This window comes from Hemitrygon akajei, chromosome 3, assembly GCF_048418815.1.
Source record: "Hemitrygon akajei chromosome 3, sHemAka1.3, whole genome shotgun sequence".
In the NCBI taxonomy this organism is placed as follows: domain Eukaryota; kingdom Metazoa; phylum Chordata; class Chondrichthyes; order Myliobatiformes; family Dasyatidae; genus Hemitrygon; species Hemitrygon akajei.
In genome coordinates, this window is record NC_133126.1 from 170,712,836 (window position 1) to 170,735,866 (window position 23,031).

The window sequence follows — 23,031 nt, forward strand, 5'->3', positions numbered from 1 at the left end:
TACCTTAACCTCATGTGCCCTACTAACGCCTGGTAGCATCAAACTTCAGCTCAATAACCACCTTATTTATTTGCTTTCTTCGGCAACATAACTAAGGAGGTGTGATCTTAGCTTACATACATCTACAAAGGTTCATGCAAAAGACAAATTTTTATGCTACTTTCAAACTTAACAGTCAAGCTTCCATGGGTGTTGTCTTTATTATTCACATACTTTGTCAAAATCCCTTAAAACCGGCTTCTGCTATTTTAAAAATCGCGCCCCCATTAACCCTCGCCTTTTTTCCGGTTAATTCCCTCGTGGCGATCTTGGGCACCCTGGCGAAATAAGCTTTCGCCCGCTCCTTTCATAGGAGTTATTTTATCAGCGTGTTCCAAACTTAGACCACCCAATTCCTTAATTTTAGGCAATTTGTCGTTTTTCTCTTCAGGACCCGTCATGCTATTAGTTTCCAATTTAAGATCCGCAAGCGATCTCACTTTGTTCAGACAGCATTTCAAATTCTGCCTTTTCACAGCACCCTCTTGAATAACAATAGCGTGTGGGGCACCTTTACATTCCAAATCAACCTGTAATTGATTCGCAGGCACCATGTTACCAAGCCATTGTCTCTGCAGCCTGGTTGCTGCTTCTGACATCAATCCAGACATTAAATTTTCTTCCTTCGATTTGGGAATTACAGATTTCCCGTCTCCCTCCACAACAACAGTTATCTCCCCATTCGTAAACTCCACATTAACTCTGAAGACCCCCTTCTGTACAACCCTCTGGGAACTCACACTTCCCAAGGTTAACCCCTTTTTCCCCGAACCAGGTCTATCTGACTCACGAGGACGGCCGCCCCGTTCCCCTGAATCAAATACCTCAGACTTCCCCTGAGCTCCGTTACCAGGGTCAGCACCACGTGCATCCCCATCTTGGACACACTCAAACGGGACATTGGCCTCTTCCAGGCTTTCAACACCCGTACCTTTTTCAAATTCTAACGTCCCCCGATCCTTCCAGTTACTCTCTAGGCAGCCCCCCGTTGGGGAAGGCGCAACCCTGCGAGCTGAAACAACCTCCTCGGCCATTTCAGCTGACTTCTCCACAGCAAGGATACCCTTCTCCTCTAAGACTGCCCTCATTTCACTCTCGGGACCATCGAGAACATCTTTAGGACTCTCAACTTCTCCAAACAATTCTGCCAAACCAGACAGATCAACCACGTCCAACTCTGGACGTTTTAACAGCTTTATCCGTTTCTCATCTTTATTTCCTACCTCTAGGACCTTTCTCTTCACTAAGGGGAGGGCTATCTCCTTACCCTTACCCCATTTTACTTTACTACCTTCCGTTTTACCACCCTCTGAACCCTCGTGGTGTAGGGTCGGTAAAAACGTCTGGGCCAATTTCAAACTGCGCGCGGTCCCAGTCGCCGCTCTCGACAGGCTGCTAGTGACCGCGCATGCGCGATAGCTCGGGGACTCCATGGGCGGGGCCTCAACTATCAGGGCGGTTCCCATCTTCCCACCCGCGAGGTCATTACCCAACAGGAGGTCCACGCCCTCCCCCGGTAACTCCGGCAGGACTCCTAGCTCCACAGGTCCCGACACCAACTCGCAATCGAGAAAGACCCTATGCAAAGGCACGACCGCGGTCTGGTTCCCGATTCCTCTCAGGGCAACCTCCCCCGTCCGAGGGCCGAAATTTAACACATTACGGCTAATTAACGATAGTTCCGCCCCCGTGTCTCTCCAAATTCGTACAGGGATGGGGGGGTCCCCTTCCCTCAAAGACACGGTTCCTTCGGAACTAAATGTCTCCCGCCCCTCCGGTACTCCATCTACCTGGGGCCCTCTTGTCAACTTCCTGATTACCACTGCACGCCCGATAGGGATCGCTGCTCTCTCCCTCTCTGGCTCCTTTCTCAGAGCAAAGCACTTTGATGCAATATGTCCCACCTTTCCACAATTAAAACAGTTTAAACCAGGAGATCTCCAGGTTTCCTGTCTGTTATCCTCACTTTTTGTGCTAGCTCCCGGTGGAGTTTCTCCCTTAGCCGGCGGACTGTCCCTACCATTCCGACGGTCTCTCAGGTAACTTTTTGGCGAGGAAAACTTTGTCTTGTGGGTTAGGGCATATTCATCTGCGAGCCTAGCCATCTCTGAGATGGACTGATTCGCCCTCTCACTTAAATACATTCGGATCTCTTCCGGAACGCAACTTTTAAATTCCTCAATCAAAACTAGCTCCCTGAGACGCCCATAGTTCTCGGCCACCTTTTCAGCTGTGCACCAACGGTCCAAGAGCACACCCTTCTCATGGGCTAGCTCGGTATACGTTTGATTCCACCCTCTTTTTAAATTTCGGAACCTTTGTCTATATGCCTCAGGTACTAACTCGTAACCTCGGAGAATGGCCTCCTTTACTTGATCATAATTCCCGTCCCTTTCTGTGGGCAGCGCGGCATATACCCGCTGTGCTTTCCCTCGTAACACACTTTGTAACAACGCCACCCACTGCTCTCTGGGCCACTTCTGATTCTCTGCCACCTTTTCAAAGAGCAAGAAATAACTATCAACATCCGTCTCCTCGAACGGGGGGACCAACCTCAACGCCCGACTAATATCAAACCCCTCTTTCTCTCCCCCTTGAGTTCTTCGCTCTTGTTTTCGCCTGTCCAGCTCCAATTCATAGTTCCTCTGTTTCTCTCTCTCTTCTGCTTCTAGCTGCTTTAGTTTGAACACCTGCTCTCTTTCCCTCTCGGCTTCTCTTGCCCTCTCGGCTTCTCTCTCTGCAGCCTTCTGAGCTGCTTCTATTTCTAGCTGCTTTATTTTAAACTCATATTCCAGCCTTGTTTTCTCCAACTCTGCCTGATTTGTCCCACTCACTAATCTCCTTTCGGGAATATTTTCCAAATCCTCAGCTGTAAACACCTTCTTCCCAACGTAATGCTGTTGTATGACCCTTAACACTTCCTGCTTTTTCATTGCTGGCTTCACCGCTGTGAGGTCTAAGGCCTGCGCCAAACTTACTAAGTCTGATTTTGTAGCTTTCCCTAGCGCCCCCATAGTTGGGCTTTTCATAAATTCACCCACGTCCATCTTTGCTGGTTTCCTGTCCGGCTACCTGCGTAACCAGATTTACGTTTGGACTTACAGCCCGATTCACTGACCCTCCCGTTTGGTTTCAAATCCGGGACGAGAACCCCACTTGTTACGAAAACCCCGTAACCAGGTAACTTACCAGCAAAGATAGATGGATCAGCTGAGTCGGATGCTACTATTTTCAACCGTTTTATTCAACAAGGGCACAAACGTATGGTTAATACAAAACATTCAGATCATCAAAACTCAATCTAAAACACCGGTGTAATAATAATCATTCAAAACACAAGCTCGATCGTCGTCTAGGGGTAATGTAGATTTTATATCGTTCACTGGATAGCTAAAAGTCTTTTAGATCACGGCAGTTTCACTTAGTTGTCGGCGGAAGTGTCGCGTTGGTGCACGTTTAGTTAGAAAGACAGAGAACATGAAGCATTTACCCGACAGGTTTTCCAACCTGTAGGAGGTAGTCGGAAGTCTCGTTGGGGGAATGGACTCTCATCTGTGGCTTCCCCTGTAGCTAGGCCGTCTTCCGTGGTGAAGTCGCCAATCCCAGGCAAGGGAAGGACGCACACGAACCCCACCACCGGCTGTAGCTATTAAAACGCTGTCGCAGGATTTCTAGCGTTTCTCCTTCGTGTGTTTCCTTGGTGCATCTGAGGGTCCTCCCCTCAGACCCGCCTTTATACTTCTTCACGAGATCGCAGGTGTCAATCAAGTTGCAGGTAATGCGATCTCTCTCTCAACCAGCCCACTTTGCCCGAGGGCTTTTCAGGTGGTCTCCATGAGACAATAGGCAAAGTCACTTTTATTCTGCGTCTTGGAAGAACGTGGTCTTTCGCACGTCTCCCTCTTGGGTCAGTTGACCCCCCCTTAACTAGAGTTCTTGCGATTTTCACAAAGGAGGGGGCCAACGGCATAACAGCACCCATGGGACCTGATTAGTACGGGACCACAGATATGTAAACGTTTGCCTAACCCCTAGGCTTGCCAGTTCGCTCCACCTACCTATTGCTCTGCCATATAGAGTTGAATAAAGTTTAAAACAGAAAATAAAATTACCATTAATGCCATCAGAGTACTTGGAAGGTTAATATGGTTTCCTTAAGGGTGATCTTGCCTGACAAATCTGTTAGATTTCATTGAAGAGGTAACAAGCAGGTTAGACAAATTAGAATCAGTGCACATTATTTACTTGCATTTACAGAAGACCCTTAGCAAAGTGCTGCATACAAGGCTGCTAACCAAGAACCCAAGGTGCTAGCATTAATAAAAGATTGGCTGACTGGCAGAAGGCAGAGAGGGGGGAATGGGAATTTGGTGCCACAGACAGCTATAGAGGCCAAGTCATTGCTTCCATTTAAGGCAGAGATGAACAAGTCCTGACTGGTAAGGGAGTTAAAGGTTATAGGGTGAAGGTGGGAGAATGGGGTTGAAAGAAAAATAATTAAGCCACAATGCACTCGATGGCTTAATTCTGCTCCTATATCTTAAGGTCTTATTTGTGCAATTGTCTTTTGGAGTTGAGTTATCATTTGTGGAGGTGTCTTCTGAGTCAGGTACAACATCCCCTCCCCCCCACCCCACTTCCATTCGGCCTTCTCAACTGCCACCTCACCCCCAAGTTCATATTCATCCCACTCCCACTCTGTTGCCCCTTAGCCCACTTTCCCATTTCCCTCTATGCATATCTCCTCTGGGCCAACAGAACACGGAAGCTCCCAATGGCCAGGTAAGCAGTATCACCTTCCCTGACTCAATCGACTTTGACGGGTTCAACAGTGGAGATCTGGGTTTTCCATTCCTTGACCAGAATGTGCCATGCATTAACTTGGTGTATCACTGACAATTCCAGACAGAAATAAAGGTGATTCTTTTGCTCTCATTCTTCTGGTAATTTTTGCAAGTCGCATCATTTAGCTTGAAACTCCGATGTGTGAAATTAAGTCGATGCAAACTCAATACAAAATACCACAGCATTGTTTACAAACTGCTATTGGTAATAATAATGGAGGACCAATTTAAAAATGTCATTCAGCATTATTCCTGATTTAGACTGGGAAGTAAACTTTACCAAATACCAGACAAAATAATGTTTCTGGTATTGATGGTTGTCATTTCTAGACAGTATTTTACATTCAGGTCTGCTATTTATCTTCACAGGTAATAAGGAAGTATTTTATGAGGATAATTTTTATCTGGAGAAGAAAGGAAACTCATCAGTGCTTGCTGTATTTGAGAATGGCATTTCATTAAATGTAACAGCAGAATTTGAAATGTTAAATATCGTACCCAGCTTACCAAAAAAATATATGAACAAAACACAAGGTCTTCTTGGTAAGTTAATTTTTACTGATGACATATTTGGGTACCATAACATATTTGACTTTGGCCAACTTGTCACTGTTATTGATGCATTGTTTCATTGTAGATCTTGCTTCCTAGAAAGTTTGTGTGCTGAAGGTTGCTCTAAGAAATTTAGGAGCATTAAGAATGCAAAAAAAGATGTGATTGTGCTAAAGACACAAGAGACAAGATTCACCGGCATTTTACAGTTACATAGATCAGAGGAGTTCAATTACGAGGAGAGGGTGGATATGCTGGCCTTGTTCCTCAGGAGCAAGGAAAGTCAAATAGTGACAGATTATGAGGGGCATAGATAAGGTAGATGATGAAAATCTTTTGCCTTCTAGATATGGGCCATTTGGCCCATCTAGTCCATGCTGAAATAATTTAAACTACCTACTCCCATCGACCTGTACCGGGGCCATATCCCTCTGTACCCCTACTATCCATGTACCTATCCAATCTTCTATTAAACCTTGAAATTGAGCTTTTATGCACAACTTGTGCTGGCAGCTCATTCCACACTCTCATTACCCTCTGAGTAAACAAGTATCCCTTCATGTTCCCCTTAAACTTCTCACCCTTAACCTATGGTTATTGTCCCTCCCAACCTCAGTAGTAAAAGCCTGCTCACATTTGCCCTATCTATACCCCTCATAATTTTGTACATTTCTATCAAATCTCCTCTCAATCTACTACATTGTAAAGAATACAGTCCTAACCTATTCAATCATTCCTTGTAACTCAGATCCTTCCTCCAGACACAGCAATGTCCTTGCAGATTGTCTCTGCACTTTCAAACTTGTTTATATTCTTCCTCTATGTAGGTGACCAAAACTACACACAATACTCCAAATCAGGCCTCACCATCGTCTTATACAACTTCAACAAAACATCCCATCTCCTGTACACAATATATTGGTTTATGAAGACCATAAATTTCATGTCATATGCTAGTGATATTAAATCTGATTCTGATCCAGTTAACCACGTTATCATTCAGATCATTATATAGATGCCAAACAACAATGGACCTAGCACCGATCCCTGTAGCACACCACTAGTTACAGGCCTCCAGTCAGAGAGGAAACCATCTAGTACCACTCTCTGGCTTCTCCCACAAAACCAATGTCTAACCCAATTTACTACCTCATCTTAAATGCCAAGCAACTGTACTTTCTTGACCAGCATCCCATACAGGGCATTGTCAAGTGCCTTGCTGAAGGGATTCTTTGAACATAGTGGTTGATATCTGGACCACCATTGGGCTGAGACATCTCTGCCCAAAACATCGACTGTTTACTCTTTTCCATAGATGCTGCCTGGCCTGCTGACTTCCTACAGCATTTTGTGTGTGTTGCTTAGATTTCCAGAATCTGCAGATTTTCTCATGTTTCCAATTCCAGTTCATATCATATGGAACCTGATCCTCTGGCCAGCAAGTTTATGCCAACCAGCACACACCATTTACTGTAATCCCAATTTAGTCTTCAGATTCTACTACTCATCTAAATTGTCGGGGAAATTTAAAATGGCCAATTAACCTAGCAGCCTGCAGGTCTACAGTATGTGATGTGAGAGAACATCTTGGGATACTCATGGGAGAACTTCACATGGACAGCAAAGTCCTGCCAGCACGAGGCAGCAATTCTATTAGCTGTAGCACTCTGCCATCCTTAGGAAGTCAACGCTAAGCCTGGTACCCTTCAGGTTAGCGTATATATTTCCCATAATAAATTATCTATCTTGTGACTTTCTATCAATTTAACACTATACACTTCCATCTGAAAATTATCCTTATGTTACCATTTGTTAAATCAATCTAAAAATAATTATGGTAGTAATGCTGTAAGACATATATAAAGATTTTAAAAAATACTGATTGTAACATAACATGTCTAACCATATTCCTGTTTAGTATCCTTTTAATTCTATAACAGTTTCAAATTTAGATTTAAAACTTGGCTGATTTCTAATTTTATCTGCTTTTTGTTTGCATCATCATATATGTAAATCCAGTTAATTGAATGTATTTCTGATTTTGTAATTCAAAAGTAGAAGTCCAGATAATTATTGAAAAAACTGAAGCAGCCTTTCAAATTTGCCATGTTTTATTCCATTTAAAAAATTGTTAAAATGCAAACCTGTTACAATTTTTGTTTGTCATTGTTGATTGCTTCTAGGATTGTGGAATAATAATCAAAATGATGATTTCACAATGCCCAATGGGTCCATTATTCCAGCCAACAGCTCAGAATCTACACTTTACAGATATGGATTAACATGTGAGTTCTAAAATAATCTAATATAAGCTAATCATTTGCATTGAAAAATTAAAACTTTTTCTATACCAAAAGAATGCAAGCTGTATTGTGCATGTCCAGTATTCATCTTTACTTACCTCTCAATATCTTTACCAATAGGGGAAGTGCCCAGTGACCAATCTATTTTCACAACTCAAAGTGTTATAGCAAGAACTGCAAACAATATGTTTACACCTGTATTCCTGGATGAGCTCCGGCAACAGAACATAACGTTATACAACGAGGGTGTCGCTGCATGCAACAACAACACTCAATGCATTTATGATGTGGTCAGTACAGGAAAAATAGAAATTGGGTTGTCTACAGCAAAAACAATCACACAATTTAATGAAGATATGCAAAGACTAAGTAAGCAATTTATGATTATTAAAAGCTATTAACTAGTGTAAGTTACACACACAAAATGCTGGTGGAATGCAGCAGGCCAGTCAACATCCATAGGGAGAAGTGAAAACGAAGGGTCTCGGCCCGGACCTTCGACAGCGCTTCTCCCTATAGATGCTGCCTGGCCTGCTGCGTTCCACCAGCATTTTGTGTGTGTTGCTTGAATTTCCAGCATCTGCAGATTTCCTCATGTTTCCCTATCTAGTGTAAGTTTGTATTTTTCTATGTAAGGTAGAAAGGAAACTTGCCAGTCATGTAACACCTGATAATTGTTTATAAATGTAGTAATTTGAGTAAAACAATTTTGTGTCTTGAAAATATGTAATTTGTCTGAGAAAGGTTGAGTTGTGGCATACACATGCCTGACATCGATATTACTTAATCATGATAAATGATATGTATAGCGTTGTTATTATTTAATTATTTAATCCACACTTTTACCCAATTATAGATTCATTTCCACCTATAATTGAAGGAAATAGTGTTATTTCTACAAATCTGTTTGAACAAGTGATTAGCCACTACACAGTAAAACAACATGGAAATGTTGTATTTAATCCTTACATATCCAAGGATCTAAATATAACAGGTAATGTTTTATCATTTATGATGTTCATTGCAAAGTACATATATCAAAACGAACTTTATTATTTGGCTTCAATTTTACTTTGGACAAATTAATCAAATGCAACTTGTCATATTTTTAAGTCAATAAAGGATAATCTTAATAAACCCTCCCCCCCCCCCCCCCCCCCAGTAAAGATGTGTAGATGTGTTTACAGAAAAAGGTTTCTCATAAGTCTGCAGAAAGTAAAGTAGCATGCAGCATTGTTTATACCCGGGTTCACTTCCTGCCGTAAGGAGTTCATAGGGTCTCCCCATGGGTTTCAGTTTCTCCCACAGTCTAAAGGCGTACCAGTTAATAGATTAATTGGTCATTGTAAATTGTCCTGTGATTAGGCTAGGATTAAATGAGGGACTTGCTGGGTGGTGCAGCTCAAAGAGGTTGTTCCACGCTGTATCACAATAAATAAATAAATCATGCTGTGCAAGAGGAACTATTTCTCAGCAAGAATAGTGAACATTATTGGGAGAAAACACTTGAGAAATTTAGTTATTTCTTGCCAAATTCTAGTATTCTGAAAGTAAGACCTTACCACTGTAGGTAATAAAAAGAGGAAACTTATCCTGATTAAAATGTATTATGCTTTAAGTAATAACTGGCTCCCAGATTAGACACACTCACTGTTTTAAAATAAACTTTGCAAAAACTGTAATACTTTACATTCTATAAAAAGGAGCTACTGAATATTATATTGATGGTTTCATTTATAACATGTATGCATAATACCCTGAGATCCTGGGTCCTTTCATTTCAGTGAGGACACATGATCCTCAAAAATTTTCTTTCAATTTTATTTGCTAAAATTAAAAGAACAAAACTTTAAATTAAACAGTATCAATTGTAACAACATTGTTCCAGCTCTTGTAGTATTTCTTTTAACATTTTTTGTTTAATTCAACAGCAAACGGAACTTTGATTTGGCTTCCAACAAACAGAAATGGATTAACAGTAGATGTTGAAGCTGTTGACTCTAATAACCTAACTTCAGTCTTAAGACCACAGCTAGTGCTATGTGACTGTGGTGAGAATGGAGAATGCAATTTCAATGACACCACACGAATCAATCGTTCTTCTGTCTACGTGAGTGTGCACATTACAAGGATAGATTCTTGCATAACAATTTCTGTGCTGTCCTTATTGAGCAATAGAAAGTGAATTTCATTGAAACTCTGGAGGAAAATATATCCTGAATGTGAGATTTGGAACAGGTACCTCTCAAATGTCAGTGTATAGGAGAATTAGCTCTATCAATTTCATGCATCTTAAATATACCAGATCACCTTCAATTCCTGATATATATTTAGAGATATTATAACTTACTGATTATCTGCAAAGAACCATCCCATTAAATATTCCTCGCAAGTTATATTATCTTTAGCAAAAATGTGGTATCCAGTGTTCCAATCTAGTTTGAGTTCCCTTATATTTGAACTCTGTAAATAAATATTTTGCATTTAAAATTTAACTACACTAATTTAATTACTTGCTCACACATAGGAATTACGTCACTTGGGATTTGAAACCACTTGTTGTCAACCAAAATATTTAAGCTTTAAGAGTACAATTAAACAAAGTGGAGGATTCTGAGGGTGGTACTAGTCAAACTGAGACTTGCCTGGTTTAAAAAGTTTGCTTAGTTACACGTTATTCAACTCTTCTATGGACAGATGGTACACAAGAAATGACCATGCACAGCTTCTGGGCATTAACATAACCACTGTTCTGGCCTTTGATGGCAAAGCTGGGAGGTTCCACCAGTCCACTCAGCTTGCTCCCATGCTAATTACCTTAACATTAAAAAATAATAAGGAATACTGGAAACACTCAGCAAGCCAGGGAGCATCTGGGGACATTTAAACAGCAAATCTTGTAGATCTAGGACTTTCTGTCAGAACCAGTAAAAACAGATTAGGTTTTCATTAGCAGAGAGGTTAAGGTTGAAAGGCAGCATGGTAATATAGTGGTTAGCACAATGCTTTACAGTCCCAGCAGCCCAGGTTTAACTCCTGCCGCTGTCTGTTAGGAGTTTGCACGTTCTCCCCATGACTACATGAGTTTCCTCCTGGTGCTCCAGTTCCCACAGTCCAAAGATGTATCGATTGGCAGGTTAATTGACCATTGTAAATTGTCCCTTGATTAGGCTAGGATTAATCAGAATCAGATTTATTATCACCAGCATGTGACATGAAATTTGTTAACTTAGCAGCAGCAGTTCAATGCAATACATACTCTAGCAGAGAGAGAGGAAAAAAACCATAATAAATAAAGTAAATCAATTACATGTGTTGAATAGATTTTTAAAAATGTGCAAAAACAGAAATACTGTATATTAAAAATAGTGAGGTAGTGTCCAAAGCTTCAATGTCCATTTAGGAATTGGATGACAGAGGGGAAGAAGCTGTTCCTGAATCGCTGAGTGTGTGCCTTCAGGCTTCTGTATCTCCTACCTAAAGGTAACAGTGAGAAAAGGGCATGTCCTGGGTGCTGGAGGTCTTTAATAATGGATGCTGCCTTTCTGAGACGCTGCTCCCTAAAGATGTCCTGGGTAGAAACATATAAATTAGCAAAAAAAAGCACAACACCTGAGGACTGGGAGAAATTCAGAGACCAGCAGAGGAGGACAAAGGGCTTAATTAGGAAAGGGGAAAAAAAGATTATGAGAGAAAGCTGGCAGGGAGCATAAAAACTGACTGTAAAAGCTTTTATAGATACGTGAAAAGAAAAAGATTGGTCAAGACAAATGTAGGTCCTTTACAGTCAGAAACAGGTGAATTGATCATAGGGAACAAAGACATGGCAGACCAATTGAATAACTACTTTGGTTCTGTCTTCACTAAGGAGGACATAAATAATCTTCCGGAAATAGTAAGGGACCGAGGGTTTAGTGAGATGGAGGAACTGAGGGAAATACATGTTAGTAGGAAAGTGGTGTTAGGTAAATTGAAGGGATTAAAAGCAGATAAATCCCCAGGGCCAGATGGTCTGCATCCCAGAGTGCTTAAGGAAGTAGCCCAAGAAATATCCCATTCCCATTCTGATATGTCTATCCATGGCCTCCTCTATTGTCAAAATGAATCCAAACTCAGGTTGGAGGAACAACACCTTATATACCGGCTGGGTAGCCTACAACCTGATGGCATGAACATTGACTTCTCTAACTTCCGTTAATGCCCCTCCTCCCCTTCTTACCCCATCCCTGACATATTTAGTTGTTTGCCTGTTCTCCATCTCCCTCTGGTGCTCTCCCCCCCCCACCTCCTTTCTTTCTCCTGAGGCCTCCAGTCCCATGATCCTTTCCCTTCTCCAGCTCTGTATCACTTTTGCCAATCACCTTTCCAGCTCTTAGCTTCATCCCACCCCCTCCGGTCTACTCCTTTCATTTCGCATTTCCCCCTCCCCCCTCTACTTTCAAATCTCTTCCTATCTTTCCTTTCGGTTAGTCCTGATGAAGGGTCTCGGCCTGAAACGTCGACATCGCTTCTCCCTATAGATGCTGCCTAGCCTGCTGTGTTCTACCAGCATTTTGTGTGTGTTGTTTGAATTTCCAGCATCTGCAGATTTCCTCATGTTTGCCCAAGAAATAGTGGATGCATTAGTGATAATTTTTCAAAACTCCTTAGATTCTGGATTAGTTCCTGAGGATTGGAGGGTGGCTAATGTAACCCCACTTTTTAAAAAAAGGAGGGAGAGAAAAACCGGGGAATTATAGACTGGTGAGTCTGACATCTGTGATGGCGAAAATGCTAGTCGGTTATCAAAGATGTGATAACAGCACATTTGGAAAGAGGTGAAATCATCAGACAAAGTCAGCATGGATTTGTGAAAGGAAAATCATGTCTGACAAATCTTATAGAATTTTCTGAAGATGTAACTAGTAGAGTGGATAGGGGAGAGCCAGTGGATGTGGTATATTTAGATTTTCAAAAGGCTTTTGACAAGGTCCCACACAGATTAGTGTGCAAACTTAAAGCACACGGTATTGGGGGTATGGTATTGATGTGGATAGAGAATTGGTTGGCAGACAGGAAGCAAAGAGTGGGAGTAAACGGGACCTTTTCAGAATGGCAGGCAGTGACTAGTGGGGTACCGCAAGGCTCAGTGCTGGGACCCCATTTGTTTACAATATATATTAATGATTTAGACGAGGGAATTAAATGCAGCATCTCCAAGTTTGTGGATGACACGAAGCTGGGTGGCGGTGTTAGCTGTGAGGAGGATGCTAAGAGGATGCAGGGTGACTTGGATAGGTTAGGTGAGTGGGCAAATTCATGGCAGATGCAATTTAACGTGGATAAATGTGAGGTTATCCACTTGGTTGCAAGAACAGGAAAACAGATTATTATCTGAACAGTGGTCGATTAGGAAAAGGGGAGATGCAACGAGACCTGGGTGTCATTGTACACCAGTCATTGAAGGTGGGCATGCAGGTACAGCAGGCGGTGAAAAAGGCAAATGGTATGTTGGCATTCATAGCAAAAGGATTTGAGTACAGGAGCAGGGAGGTTCTACTGCAGTTGTACAAGGCCTTGGTGAGACCGCACCTAGAGAATTGTGTGCAGTTTTGGTCCCCTAATCTGAGGAAAGACACTCTTGCCATAGAGGGAGTACAGAGAAGGTTCACCAGATTGATTCCTGGGATGGCAGGACTTTCAAATGAAGAAAGACTGGATCAACTAGGCTTATATTCACTGGAATTTAGAAGATTGAGGGGGGGATCTTATTGAAATGTATAAAATTCTAAAGGGATTGGACAGGCTAGATGCAGTAAGATTGTTTCCGATGTTGGGGAAGTCCAGAACAAGGGGTCACAGTTTAAGGATAAAGGGGAAGCCTTTTAGGACCGAGATGAGGAAAAACTTCTTCACACAGAGGGTGGTGAATCTGTGGAATTCTCTGCCACAGGAAACAGTTGAGGCCAGTTCATTGGCTATATTTAAGAGGAAGTTAGATATGGCCCTTGTGGCTAAAGGGATCGGGGGTATGGAGAGAAAGCAGGTACAGGTTTCTGAGCTGGATAATCAGCCATGATCATACTGAATGGCGGTGCGGGCTCAAAGGGCCAAATGGCCTACTCCTGCTCCAATTTTCTATGTTTCTATGTACTTGGTAGGCTAGTGCCAAGATGGAGCTGACTAGATTTGAAACCTTCTGCAGCTTCGTTTGGTCCTGTGCAATAGCCCTTCCATACCAGACAGTGATGCAGCCTGCCAGAACGCTCTCAACTATGGAAGTTTTTGAGTGTATTTGTTGACATGCCAAATATCTTCAAACTCTTAATAAAGTATAGCCGCTGTCTTGCCTTCTTCATAACAACATTGATATGTTAGGACCAGATTAGATTCTCAGAGATCTTGACACCAAGGAACTTGAAGCTGCTCACTCTTTCCACTTCTGAACCTTCTATGAGGATTGGTATATGCTCCTTCATCTTATAGTTTCGGAAGTCCATAATCAGCTCTTTCATCTTACTGACATTGAGTGCCAGGTTGTTGCTGTGGCACCATTCTATTAGTTGCATATTTCACTCCTGTACGCCCTCTCGTCACCACCTGAGATTCTACCAAAAATGCTTGTATCATCAGCAAATTTATAGAAGGTATTTGAGCTATGCCTAACCATACATCGGGTATTGCTTGGAGGCGTAACTCGAGGAGGCCTTTCTGGCCCTTACGTGCTATAGGTCAAGAAGAACTAGGAAAATAGTTTGGCCAAAAGGTATAACTTTTAATAGAGGCAGTTAGAGCAGCTGTTGGAAGTAAATTAAATATAATTCCCAAGCTTATTAATTGAGATCACTAAGATTCTTTGGAGATACTCTGATAAAGTGGTACCAAGGAGCAACACTGACATATCTCCATGTTTCAAATACCAAGCACAGCAAGATTAACTCATGTAATACCAGAGTGATATACATGGGTTAGAGTTCCTGTTAGCATAGCCACCACAATCAGTGCAAGGCTGCACAATTCTTGTGTGCCCTCTTAAATCTACCTGACATACATAAATACTAAGGAAAACTGTCATATGAATCCCTCACTTCTGGCATCCTGGTTTTGAATTTTACTGTCTTATGGACCACCTGATCCATCTGAACACATTTCCATTTCATTGCCAGTACCAAAATGAAATTCAGTGTGAATTACACATCATCACTAATTCTGCATGTTGTACCTTCTCAGAATCCTCCACTTAGTTTAACCTGTGAGAACTTCTTGGGAGTAATATATAAAACACTTGAAATTGTTCTTTTATAGATAGCTGCATGCATATGTAAAGATGGATTCAATGGTTTGAGCTGCCGGTCTTCAGTTGATATCTGTCAGACCCTCACATGTTTCACTGGAGTAAACTGCTCCTCGACTGCATGTGGATCATGTCCTGCTGGATTGAATGGCGATGGAATACAGTGTTTGGGTAACATATTTTTAATTTTCCTGCTTTAAAAAAATGAACAAATGTTGTAATGTCATTCTGGAAGTACAAATTGTACAGATCTTATTCAAGCTAAATTGTGTAAATATATATATATCCCAACAGACATAGACGAGTGCAAAGACAACAACTCATGTTCTCCAAATGCAACATGTATAAATACTGTGAGAAGTTATAATTGTATTTGCAAAGAAGGATTTTCAGGTAGGTGTGATCTAAATAATATATAATAAACTTGTTTCTCTAGTAGTATCATTCCTTAAACATAATATATTAATTAAACACATAGTCTGGTATAATTTTATAAACTTCTCCCTTTATTACACATCTATCAAAAGATTTTGTATGTTTGCCATTTGCCTATATGTCCATTCATTCTTAATTAAACTCATATCATGATCCATGTTCTTCCAATTGATTACTTATTTTAGCCCCTTTTCAGCCCCCCCCAAAGGGCTCGATGGTTTATAAATTTGTTAATGATCTTTTTGTTTTGCAAGCTTTCAAAAATTGCTGCCACACACCAAAAAACACTATTAACACCACATTTGTGTGTTCTGTTTTCTTATGTTAACTTGAAATGCAGTATTCCAGCAGAAAGAAATTGCAGATCAAGTTGAACAAAATGTATTTACAAATTTAGCAATTGCATATGACGATATAGAGACATTCAAAATACCAACAAGGCAAAAAGATTTCCCAAAAGTAGAAAATTGCCATTCATGTGTGTGCTGCCCTTTCTGAGGTGTTGAAACATCAAATATTTCAGTCAGCTCAACTCCATTCAAAAATGACATGAGAGTCAGGATGCCGAGTCCTAGCTCCTTGGATTTATTGCAGACTCAACTGCATGACATAGTGAAAAAAATGAAAAATAATAAAATACATTGCAATTATCATGTTCTATTCACACAAGTTAATATTCACAGATAAGTAAGAACTTAGTTATGTTTCCTGCAGGCAAATATTATAAGATTCTGACAAGTAAATAGCACAGGAAAATAGTTTGTATAAACCATTCGCATTTCAAAAATTACATTCTATTTCAGAAAAATCTTATTGATACCTTAGGTTAACTTCTAAATAATATAACATGAATTTACAAGCAATGCTTCTACTGGGGAAACAACAGGGTGGCTTTAGATAGAAACTTCTTTAGCTCCTAACATAAAACTCCGGCCTTCTGCCAGCTAATGTGTTTTTATACTTACTAGTTCCTGATTGCACTGTGTTACGTACCCCGTAACTGGATCACTTACCAGCAAAGATAGAGAGGTCCATTGAAGTCTGATGGTACTATTTTTAAAAGTCTTTATTTATAAAGGGGCACAAAAATAAGATTAATACAAACATTCAGATAATATACGTCGTCAATACTCAATCTAAAAGCGTGGGTATAGTAATAATCATCAATAAGAAATAGCTCTATCGTTTGTCTAGGGGATAATATATTGTCCGATGGAAATATAAGTCACTCAGTTCCTGCAGGCTTCAGCCTTTGGGGACCGCTGGGTTTTCACTTGTTGGAGAGAGAGAGATTTGTGAGAAAAGAAACTTGCCTGGGTCTTTTGATGAGGCCAATCCGTTGAGTCGGGGGAGTTGGTTCCCCGTTGTTAGTTCAAGAAAATTGTTTCTGTGGTACCCGCCATTGGCTTCCAGGCAAGGGAACCGAACGCACGTGGCTTCCTTCAAATGGCTGCCCGCTATTATGGGATTGCTAGCATGTCTTCTGGTGCGTCTGAGGGGCCGTCTCTACAGCCCCTCTTTTATCTTGACTCACAGGGTAGTAGATGTCAACCAGGTTGGGGGTGATGCAATCTCTCTCTCAACCAGCCCACTTTACCCGAGGGCTTGCACGTAGCCTAGTCCCCAATCCACAAATGTGTCTCCAAGAGACAATGGCCAATGTCGCGTTATTTTGCATCACCGGGGAACGAGGCATCCGGCACGTCTCTCTCCCATTTCCTGGGTCCACTGACCCACCCCCACTAGTGCTCTTGTGATACTCACAAAGGAGGGGGCTGCGGGCATAACAACTGGAAGTGACCTAATATACTTGTGAAACTGCTCATTAAAGTGAAAGCTGAATCTGCTTAATCACATAGATAAACATAAATGAATTTCCTGAAAAGCAGAACAATCTGCTTTTCTGAGAAACCACATGATTGGCAATTTTCTACTTTTCGCATTGAATCTTTGGGTTTTCAGCAGTCAATGAAACTGGTGGACTACTCAACTGAAATATCTTATGCTTGCATTGACTAAGTAAGTAACAAAAGACTACTTAATTCTCCTTGAGGTTGTTGACTTAATAGGATGCATGAAGGATGGCATCATGACTATTATAAGATAAAACTACTTTCTGGAAATCAAGTACCATAGTGATAAAAGTTTATGATTGCACCACACTTCACAATAATGAAATCAATGTTTTAAACACTTCTAGGCAATGGGACATATTGCAGTGATATTACTGAATGTTCAACATGTTCACCTAATGCTGTCTGCAAAGAAATAGAAGGAAAATTCAAATGCATTTGTAATGAACGATTCACAGGTAAGATTGTGATTAATAATTTTTAGAAAAGCTTCTTCATTTTAGTTTCTGTGTTTATTTTAATCCATGTCTAAATGTTAGCTGATCCAAAACATACAACCATGCTTCAAAATTTAGCAAGAATTTTGCAGTGATTTATCAGCTGTTCCAAGTGATTTCTTAACACAAGAACTAGCACTTACTAGGATTGCAGAAGATCTGAACTTATTGGCCACTCCTTGACTGCAATCTGATCTGAATTAGGGAGTCTGACCCTGGTATCTGGACCATAAGATATAGGATATCTACAATACTCTTTCAAGAGTTTTGTCACACGAGTCTAACCAGCTAATTAACAAAGGTTTATGTTGATAATTTTGAAAAATAAGAATTCTGATTTTTCCTGAGTGGAAATATATGTTGGTCAACCTTCCCATTACCCTGAACTTCTTGGGATCTGGGGAGATCAATCTCATTGTCAACATGTTCCTGAACTTGGATGCTAGACCTGGAATAACAGCAGGACTTTGAATGACATTAAAATGACTGAAAAACAGCAAAACTCAGAGACCACTTCGTCACTTATCAAGGCAATTGTAGTTTTACAATATTTCTGAATCAAAAGAATGAATTATAACATACCTTAGTTTAAATTGTTTAAAATATGTAAAATTATCTGCCAACCTTAATAATAAATAATAATTTAAAAAATACATGCAACTAACTTCACTCTAATCTTTCTTCCCTGTTGTCTTACAATTTTCAATATAAACAGGATCCCAAAACAGCATTATCTTAACCAGAGAAAAAAGAAAAAATTTCCTGCTTGGAACTAAGATTATCCCTCATACTGATTACCTGACATGTTAGTTAAAAGCATTCTTATTCCTGTTGTTGATTTAAGATGTGTTACCAGAGCAAAGTGGAGGACACTGTAATTACTTCCAGGGATAATAAAACTAACTTAACATGCTTGGTGTAGGTATTAATAATATCTTGCAGATATTTTGAGAAGAGATTCTGAATCTTAAAAAAACACCCATTAATTTCAGTGCAAGCCTTGTTATGTTTCTCATTTGTACATGCTGTTTCTTACTGATATATTTTCTATTGAACAGAAAACCACTATCATATTAAAAAGCAATCGTTTTTGCTTGTGAAAATATCTTATAGCTCTCTAATCTTTTAAAAGATTGCAATAGCTGCAAAAGTTTAGAACATAAAATTTTCCTTTAAAATGTTCTTTTTCTCCAGGAAATGGAACAACCTGCACACCACTGCCAGGACCATGTGACTCTTCCCAGTGCCCTCCCACATTCTGCAGGAATGGTGGAACCTGCTCTCTCAATCCTTCTCTAAACTGCATACCTGTCTGCCAGTGCCCAAGTCCGTATACAGGAGAGCAGTGTACACTTGTATCTTTGGTATTCCTTGCAGCACAGTCACCAGGTGTGTTACTATTTGTTTGTGTGAACTTATTTAATGCAAATGGGACTATTTCAATGCTGTACAAGTCAGATATTTGACACATTGAAATCATAGATGATAATGAAGCTTAAAAGATAAAACAAAAATACAGTGAACTTACAAAGAGGCTTCCAGATCCTCAAGATCTCTATGACTTCACACATTACATTGTAGAAAACTCAGACACAAGAATATTCCACCAAGGGCAAATTATGCTGGAACATGTATGCTTCTAGATGAACTTACTGAGCAGTACCACAGAATATATGTTATATGTTTGTGTTGGTTTGAACACATTTCTATATTTATTGTGTTTGTTTGGACTTGCATGGTGCCTCACAAAATTCAGTGTTAATCTGAGTTAATGTGTAGAAAATGAAAATCCATCATGTAAACTTGATATATAATTAGCAAAGCAGCTCCTCTGCCCGTTGCAGATTTGTCTGAGTCAGAGTTGTTGTCATTCCATAACCAAAATTTGATCACAGTTACAGTCAGAACATACAGGCCAGAAAATAATTTAAGTCTATTTCAGAATACAAGTAAATATAAATGAGAGAATATCTGCAGGTACTGGAAATCAAAGCAATACACGCAAAATACTGGAGGAACTCAGCAGGCCAGGCAGCATCAATGGAAAAAGCCCTGATGAAGGGTCTCAGCCCAAAACATCGACTGGTCACTCTTTTCCTTAGATGCTGCCTGGCCTGCTGAGTTCCTCCAGCATTTAGTGTGTATTGTAGTAATAAATATGATTTATTTTACAATATATATTTTGAAGCTGTAAACTTATAATTTGATAAAAATATAACATTTTATGTTCAAGGGAATAGTGGGAATCAATAATTTTGTTACAAAGAGTCCCAGCCTTAGCTGCTAATAGAACTCTGTTGAAGAGGGACATTTAATTAAACAGTTTTATGGACGAGATACTCAGAGGATGGAATTGATCCATGTGTTCTGTCTAAGAACAATGAAGGAACTTCCCCCTTTCCAGAGCTAGTTTACACATTCAATAAATGATAAATGGAAAAGGTCGGCCAGACATCCAGACATAATTTCATATTTTTGGAATTAGGTACACAGTCTAACAGTACTATTAAATATTAGCTGTGAGAAAATATATTTCAATGTTTTTACTTACAGATCTTCCTAAGAGAGTAGTCAATATCACATTGACTTTAACAAATGTTAACGAAACTTCAGAAATTAACTCAACTTTGACTGAGAGCATCAAAGAAAAGGTATGATCATTTTATTTTCTCTTTTTTTCATTGAACATTTATTTGTTGACGTGGCATTTGAATATTTGCATGAGTGTAAATGATCTAAGAATGATAATTTCTTGTAGGTATTTACAAATATTGACTATGATATTTGTCAATGTGAGGCAGAAATATAGTATAGATTTTGTCACAAGAATCTAATGTTAGATTATTCCAAATCAAGAATGAGAAATAGTCTCACACTACTTGGGTATCACACAAAGCAAAGTTTGAAAAGCTTGTCGCTCAGCTCATTAGACACTTGGAAACACTGAAGTTTTATTTTCAAAGTCAATCAGATTAGAATTATTGGGGGGGGGATTGCAGTTATCACATTTCTATATAACTCTAAACATATTAATGATTGATTCATTATCATTTTTTAAAACTGAATAAGATGTTAAGAGTGAGTTAGTATTCTAAATAGATATCGAAACTAAAAGAAAAGTGTCTCAAAATCAGATGGAGAATAATATCCATAACGCAGAAGATAAATACGTGTGTAAAAAGGCCATTGTTGAAGTTGTAATCATACAAGTTCTTTTCTGTAGTTTTTTTGGCACCTTCCCTCTTAAACATTAGAAATGCTATACATGCAAAATGTAAATGCTTCTTAATGCTGAGCAGAAAAGCACAGGAACAAGCCCATAGGCCCACAAATCATGTTGCCAAACTTATTAAACTATGACATCTAATTAAACTAACCCTTCTGCCAGGACATGGTCCATATCCCTCTGGATATTCACATACATACAGTATCTGCCTCCGCCATCATCCCGGCAGCCCATTTCAAGAACCAACCAGAAATAAATGCAATATTCCAGACGCAGACTAATCAGAGTTTTATAAAACTGCAACATAGTTTTCTGTCTCATGCATCCCATGCCTCAGCTAATAAAAGGCAAGCATGCCATAAGCCTTCTTTCCCACCCCGTGCAGCCATGTACGGAGATCCCAAGTTAACACATACAGCAAACCTCTGGTGTTTATGATTCCCTCTGTACGTCAGTGTTTTTAAGGCTCCTACCATTAACTGTGTTCTTTTCCTTTATAATGCTTTTCCTTTATAGTGCAACTAGCACTTCAACAGCTTGAACCACAGAGGAGTTTGTAGCTCAGAATTCACTCTGCTTCTGAAAACATTGATGATAACTCATGACATTTACAGAGCACTGAGTATTTGTGATATCTGTGCTCAGCCCATTGTGTTAGACTGCCCACTGCCCATTGTAGCAATTTGCATAACTGCTGCAAATACTCTGCCAAGTGCCTCTGCAGGACACTGTTTATTTACACACTCAAATTAATTTCCACTTCAGCATGTCTAATAATATGTCTATCCATGAAAATAAATTTTTAAAAAAATCTTTTACATGTTTTAGGTACTTGAAAAGGCAAATAAAGTGCAACAATTTAATCATATTTCAGAACTTCGTTACTGGTAGGTACAGATCTCTATTTTTGTGTTTATTTTGAAAGGATTTATTTATTAAATTTATTTATTATTATTATCCTACATTTATCATACACATAATGAATGATTGGCCAGTATTTCACACAAGTTTATGTTATTGTTGTCTGTCCCCGTGGATTTGTTACTGTGTTGTGTTCTTTTCAGCGGGATAACCACTTCTGTAAATATACTGTGGGCTTCTCTAAAGATGGGTTTTCTGCAAGAAAGTTCAATGTGTCCAGATCTGTCCAATCAAATAATCATGTTGATGATATTGTGGTTGTAATAGATATCAATGGGCAATAACTTATTAGGCTATTGCTTCCAATTAAGTTTATTTGGAAAATTCACCTAAGTACTTCCTTCCAACTGTTAAATGTTATGAAGAGTATTTATCAAGGTGGCAACTGCTATCATTGAAAAAGAAAATTATTGGAAATATATGAAAAAATATGGATGAATAGAGGCAAATTAATACTCATCCTATTTACCAGCACTACAGCCTTCTATGACTTGGCAATTCAAGCATTCAACCAGATACTTCCAGAATGTTTTAAGTGTGCCTATTTCACCACCTACTCAGGCTGGGGTTCCAAGCTCCAACAACCTCTAGGTGAAATATTCTTCCTTATATCCTGTCTTCACCATTTTCCAATTCACACTGAACCTATGCCCTTTAGTTAAATACAGAAAGGTTTCCTACATTCCTTGCATTCTCCATCTCCCTTACCCATTCCAAAATTATCTCCTCTCAATACTCAGCACTCCACCCACTTTGCACCAATTCCAACAATATCAGGCAACTCACAGATTAAGGTAGTGCCATTGTGGTCTGGTGCACTGAGCTCAACTTTGCAAAGTCCAGGCTGTAACTCTCAAACACCTTTTCAGGCCATAATCCCAGGAACAAACACCATGATCTCATGGACCATTACAAGATCTCATTGCATTAAGTGGCCTCTCCTCCAGAACTCCTCCAATATGAAAGTTCCTCAAGCTTGCAGTACCTGCTTCTATCACATTCCCAAGATCCGTAAGCAGGACTGCCCTGAGGGACTCATTGTTTCCACCTGTCATTGTCCCATCAAATGTACCTCTTTATACTTTGAT

The 23,031-nt window shown here is 39.9% G+C and overlaps 1 protein-coding gene across 1 annotated transcript in view; it reads left to right on the forward strand.

The window, feature by feature from the left end:
• Positions 1-23,031, forward strand: part of LOC140724598 (uncharacterized) — a 234,717-nt gene that overhangs the window by 194,221 nt on the left and 17,465 nt on the right. Inside the window, exons 74-84 of the mRNA XM_073039023.1 lie at positions 5,253-5,426; positions 7,619-7,720; positions 7,859-8,107; positions 8,595-8,732; positions 9,670-9,848; positions 15,023-15,182; positions 15,306-15,404; positions 17,647-17,757; positions 18,991-19,185; positions 20,350-20,447; positions 21,851-21,909. Of these exons, the coding sequence (XP_072895124.1) occupies positions 5,253-5,426; positions 7,619-7,720; positions 7,859-8,107; positions 8,595-8,732; positions 9,670-9,848; positions 15,023-15,182; positions 15,306-15,404; positions 17,647-17,757; positions 18,991-19,185; positions 20,350-20,447; positions 21,851-21,909 (1,564 nt within the window). The remainder of the gene's footprint in view (positions 1-5,252; positions 5,427-7,618; positions 7,721-7,858; positions 8,108-8,594; positions 8,733-9,669; positions 9,849-15,022; positions 15,183-15,305; positions 15,405-17,646; positions 17,758-18,990; positions 19,186-20,349; positions 20,448-21,850; positions 21,910-23,031) is intronic.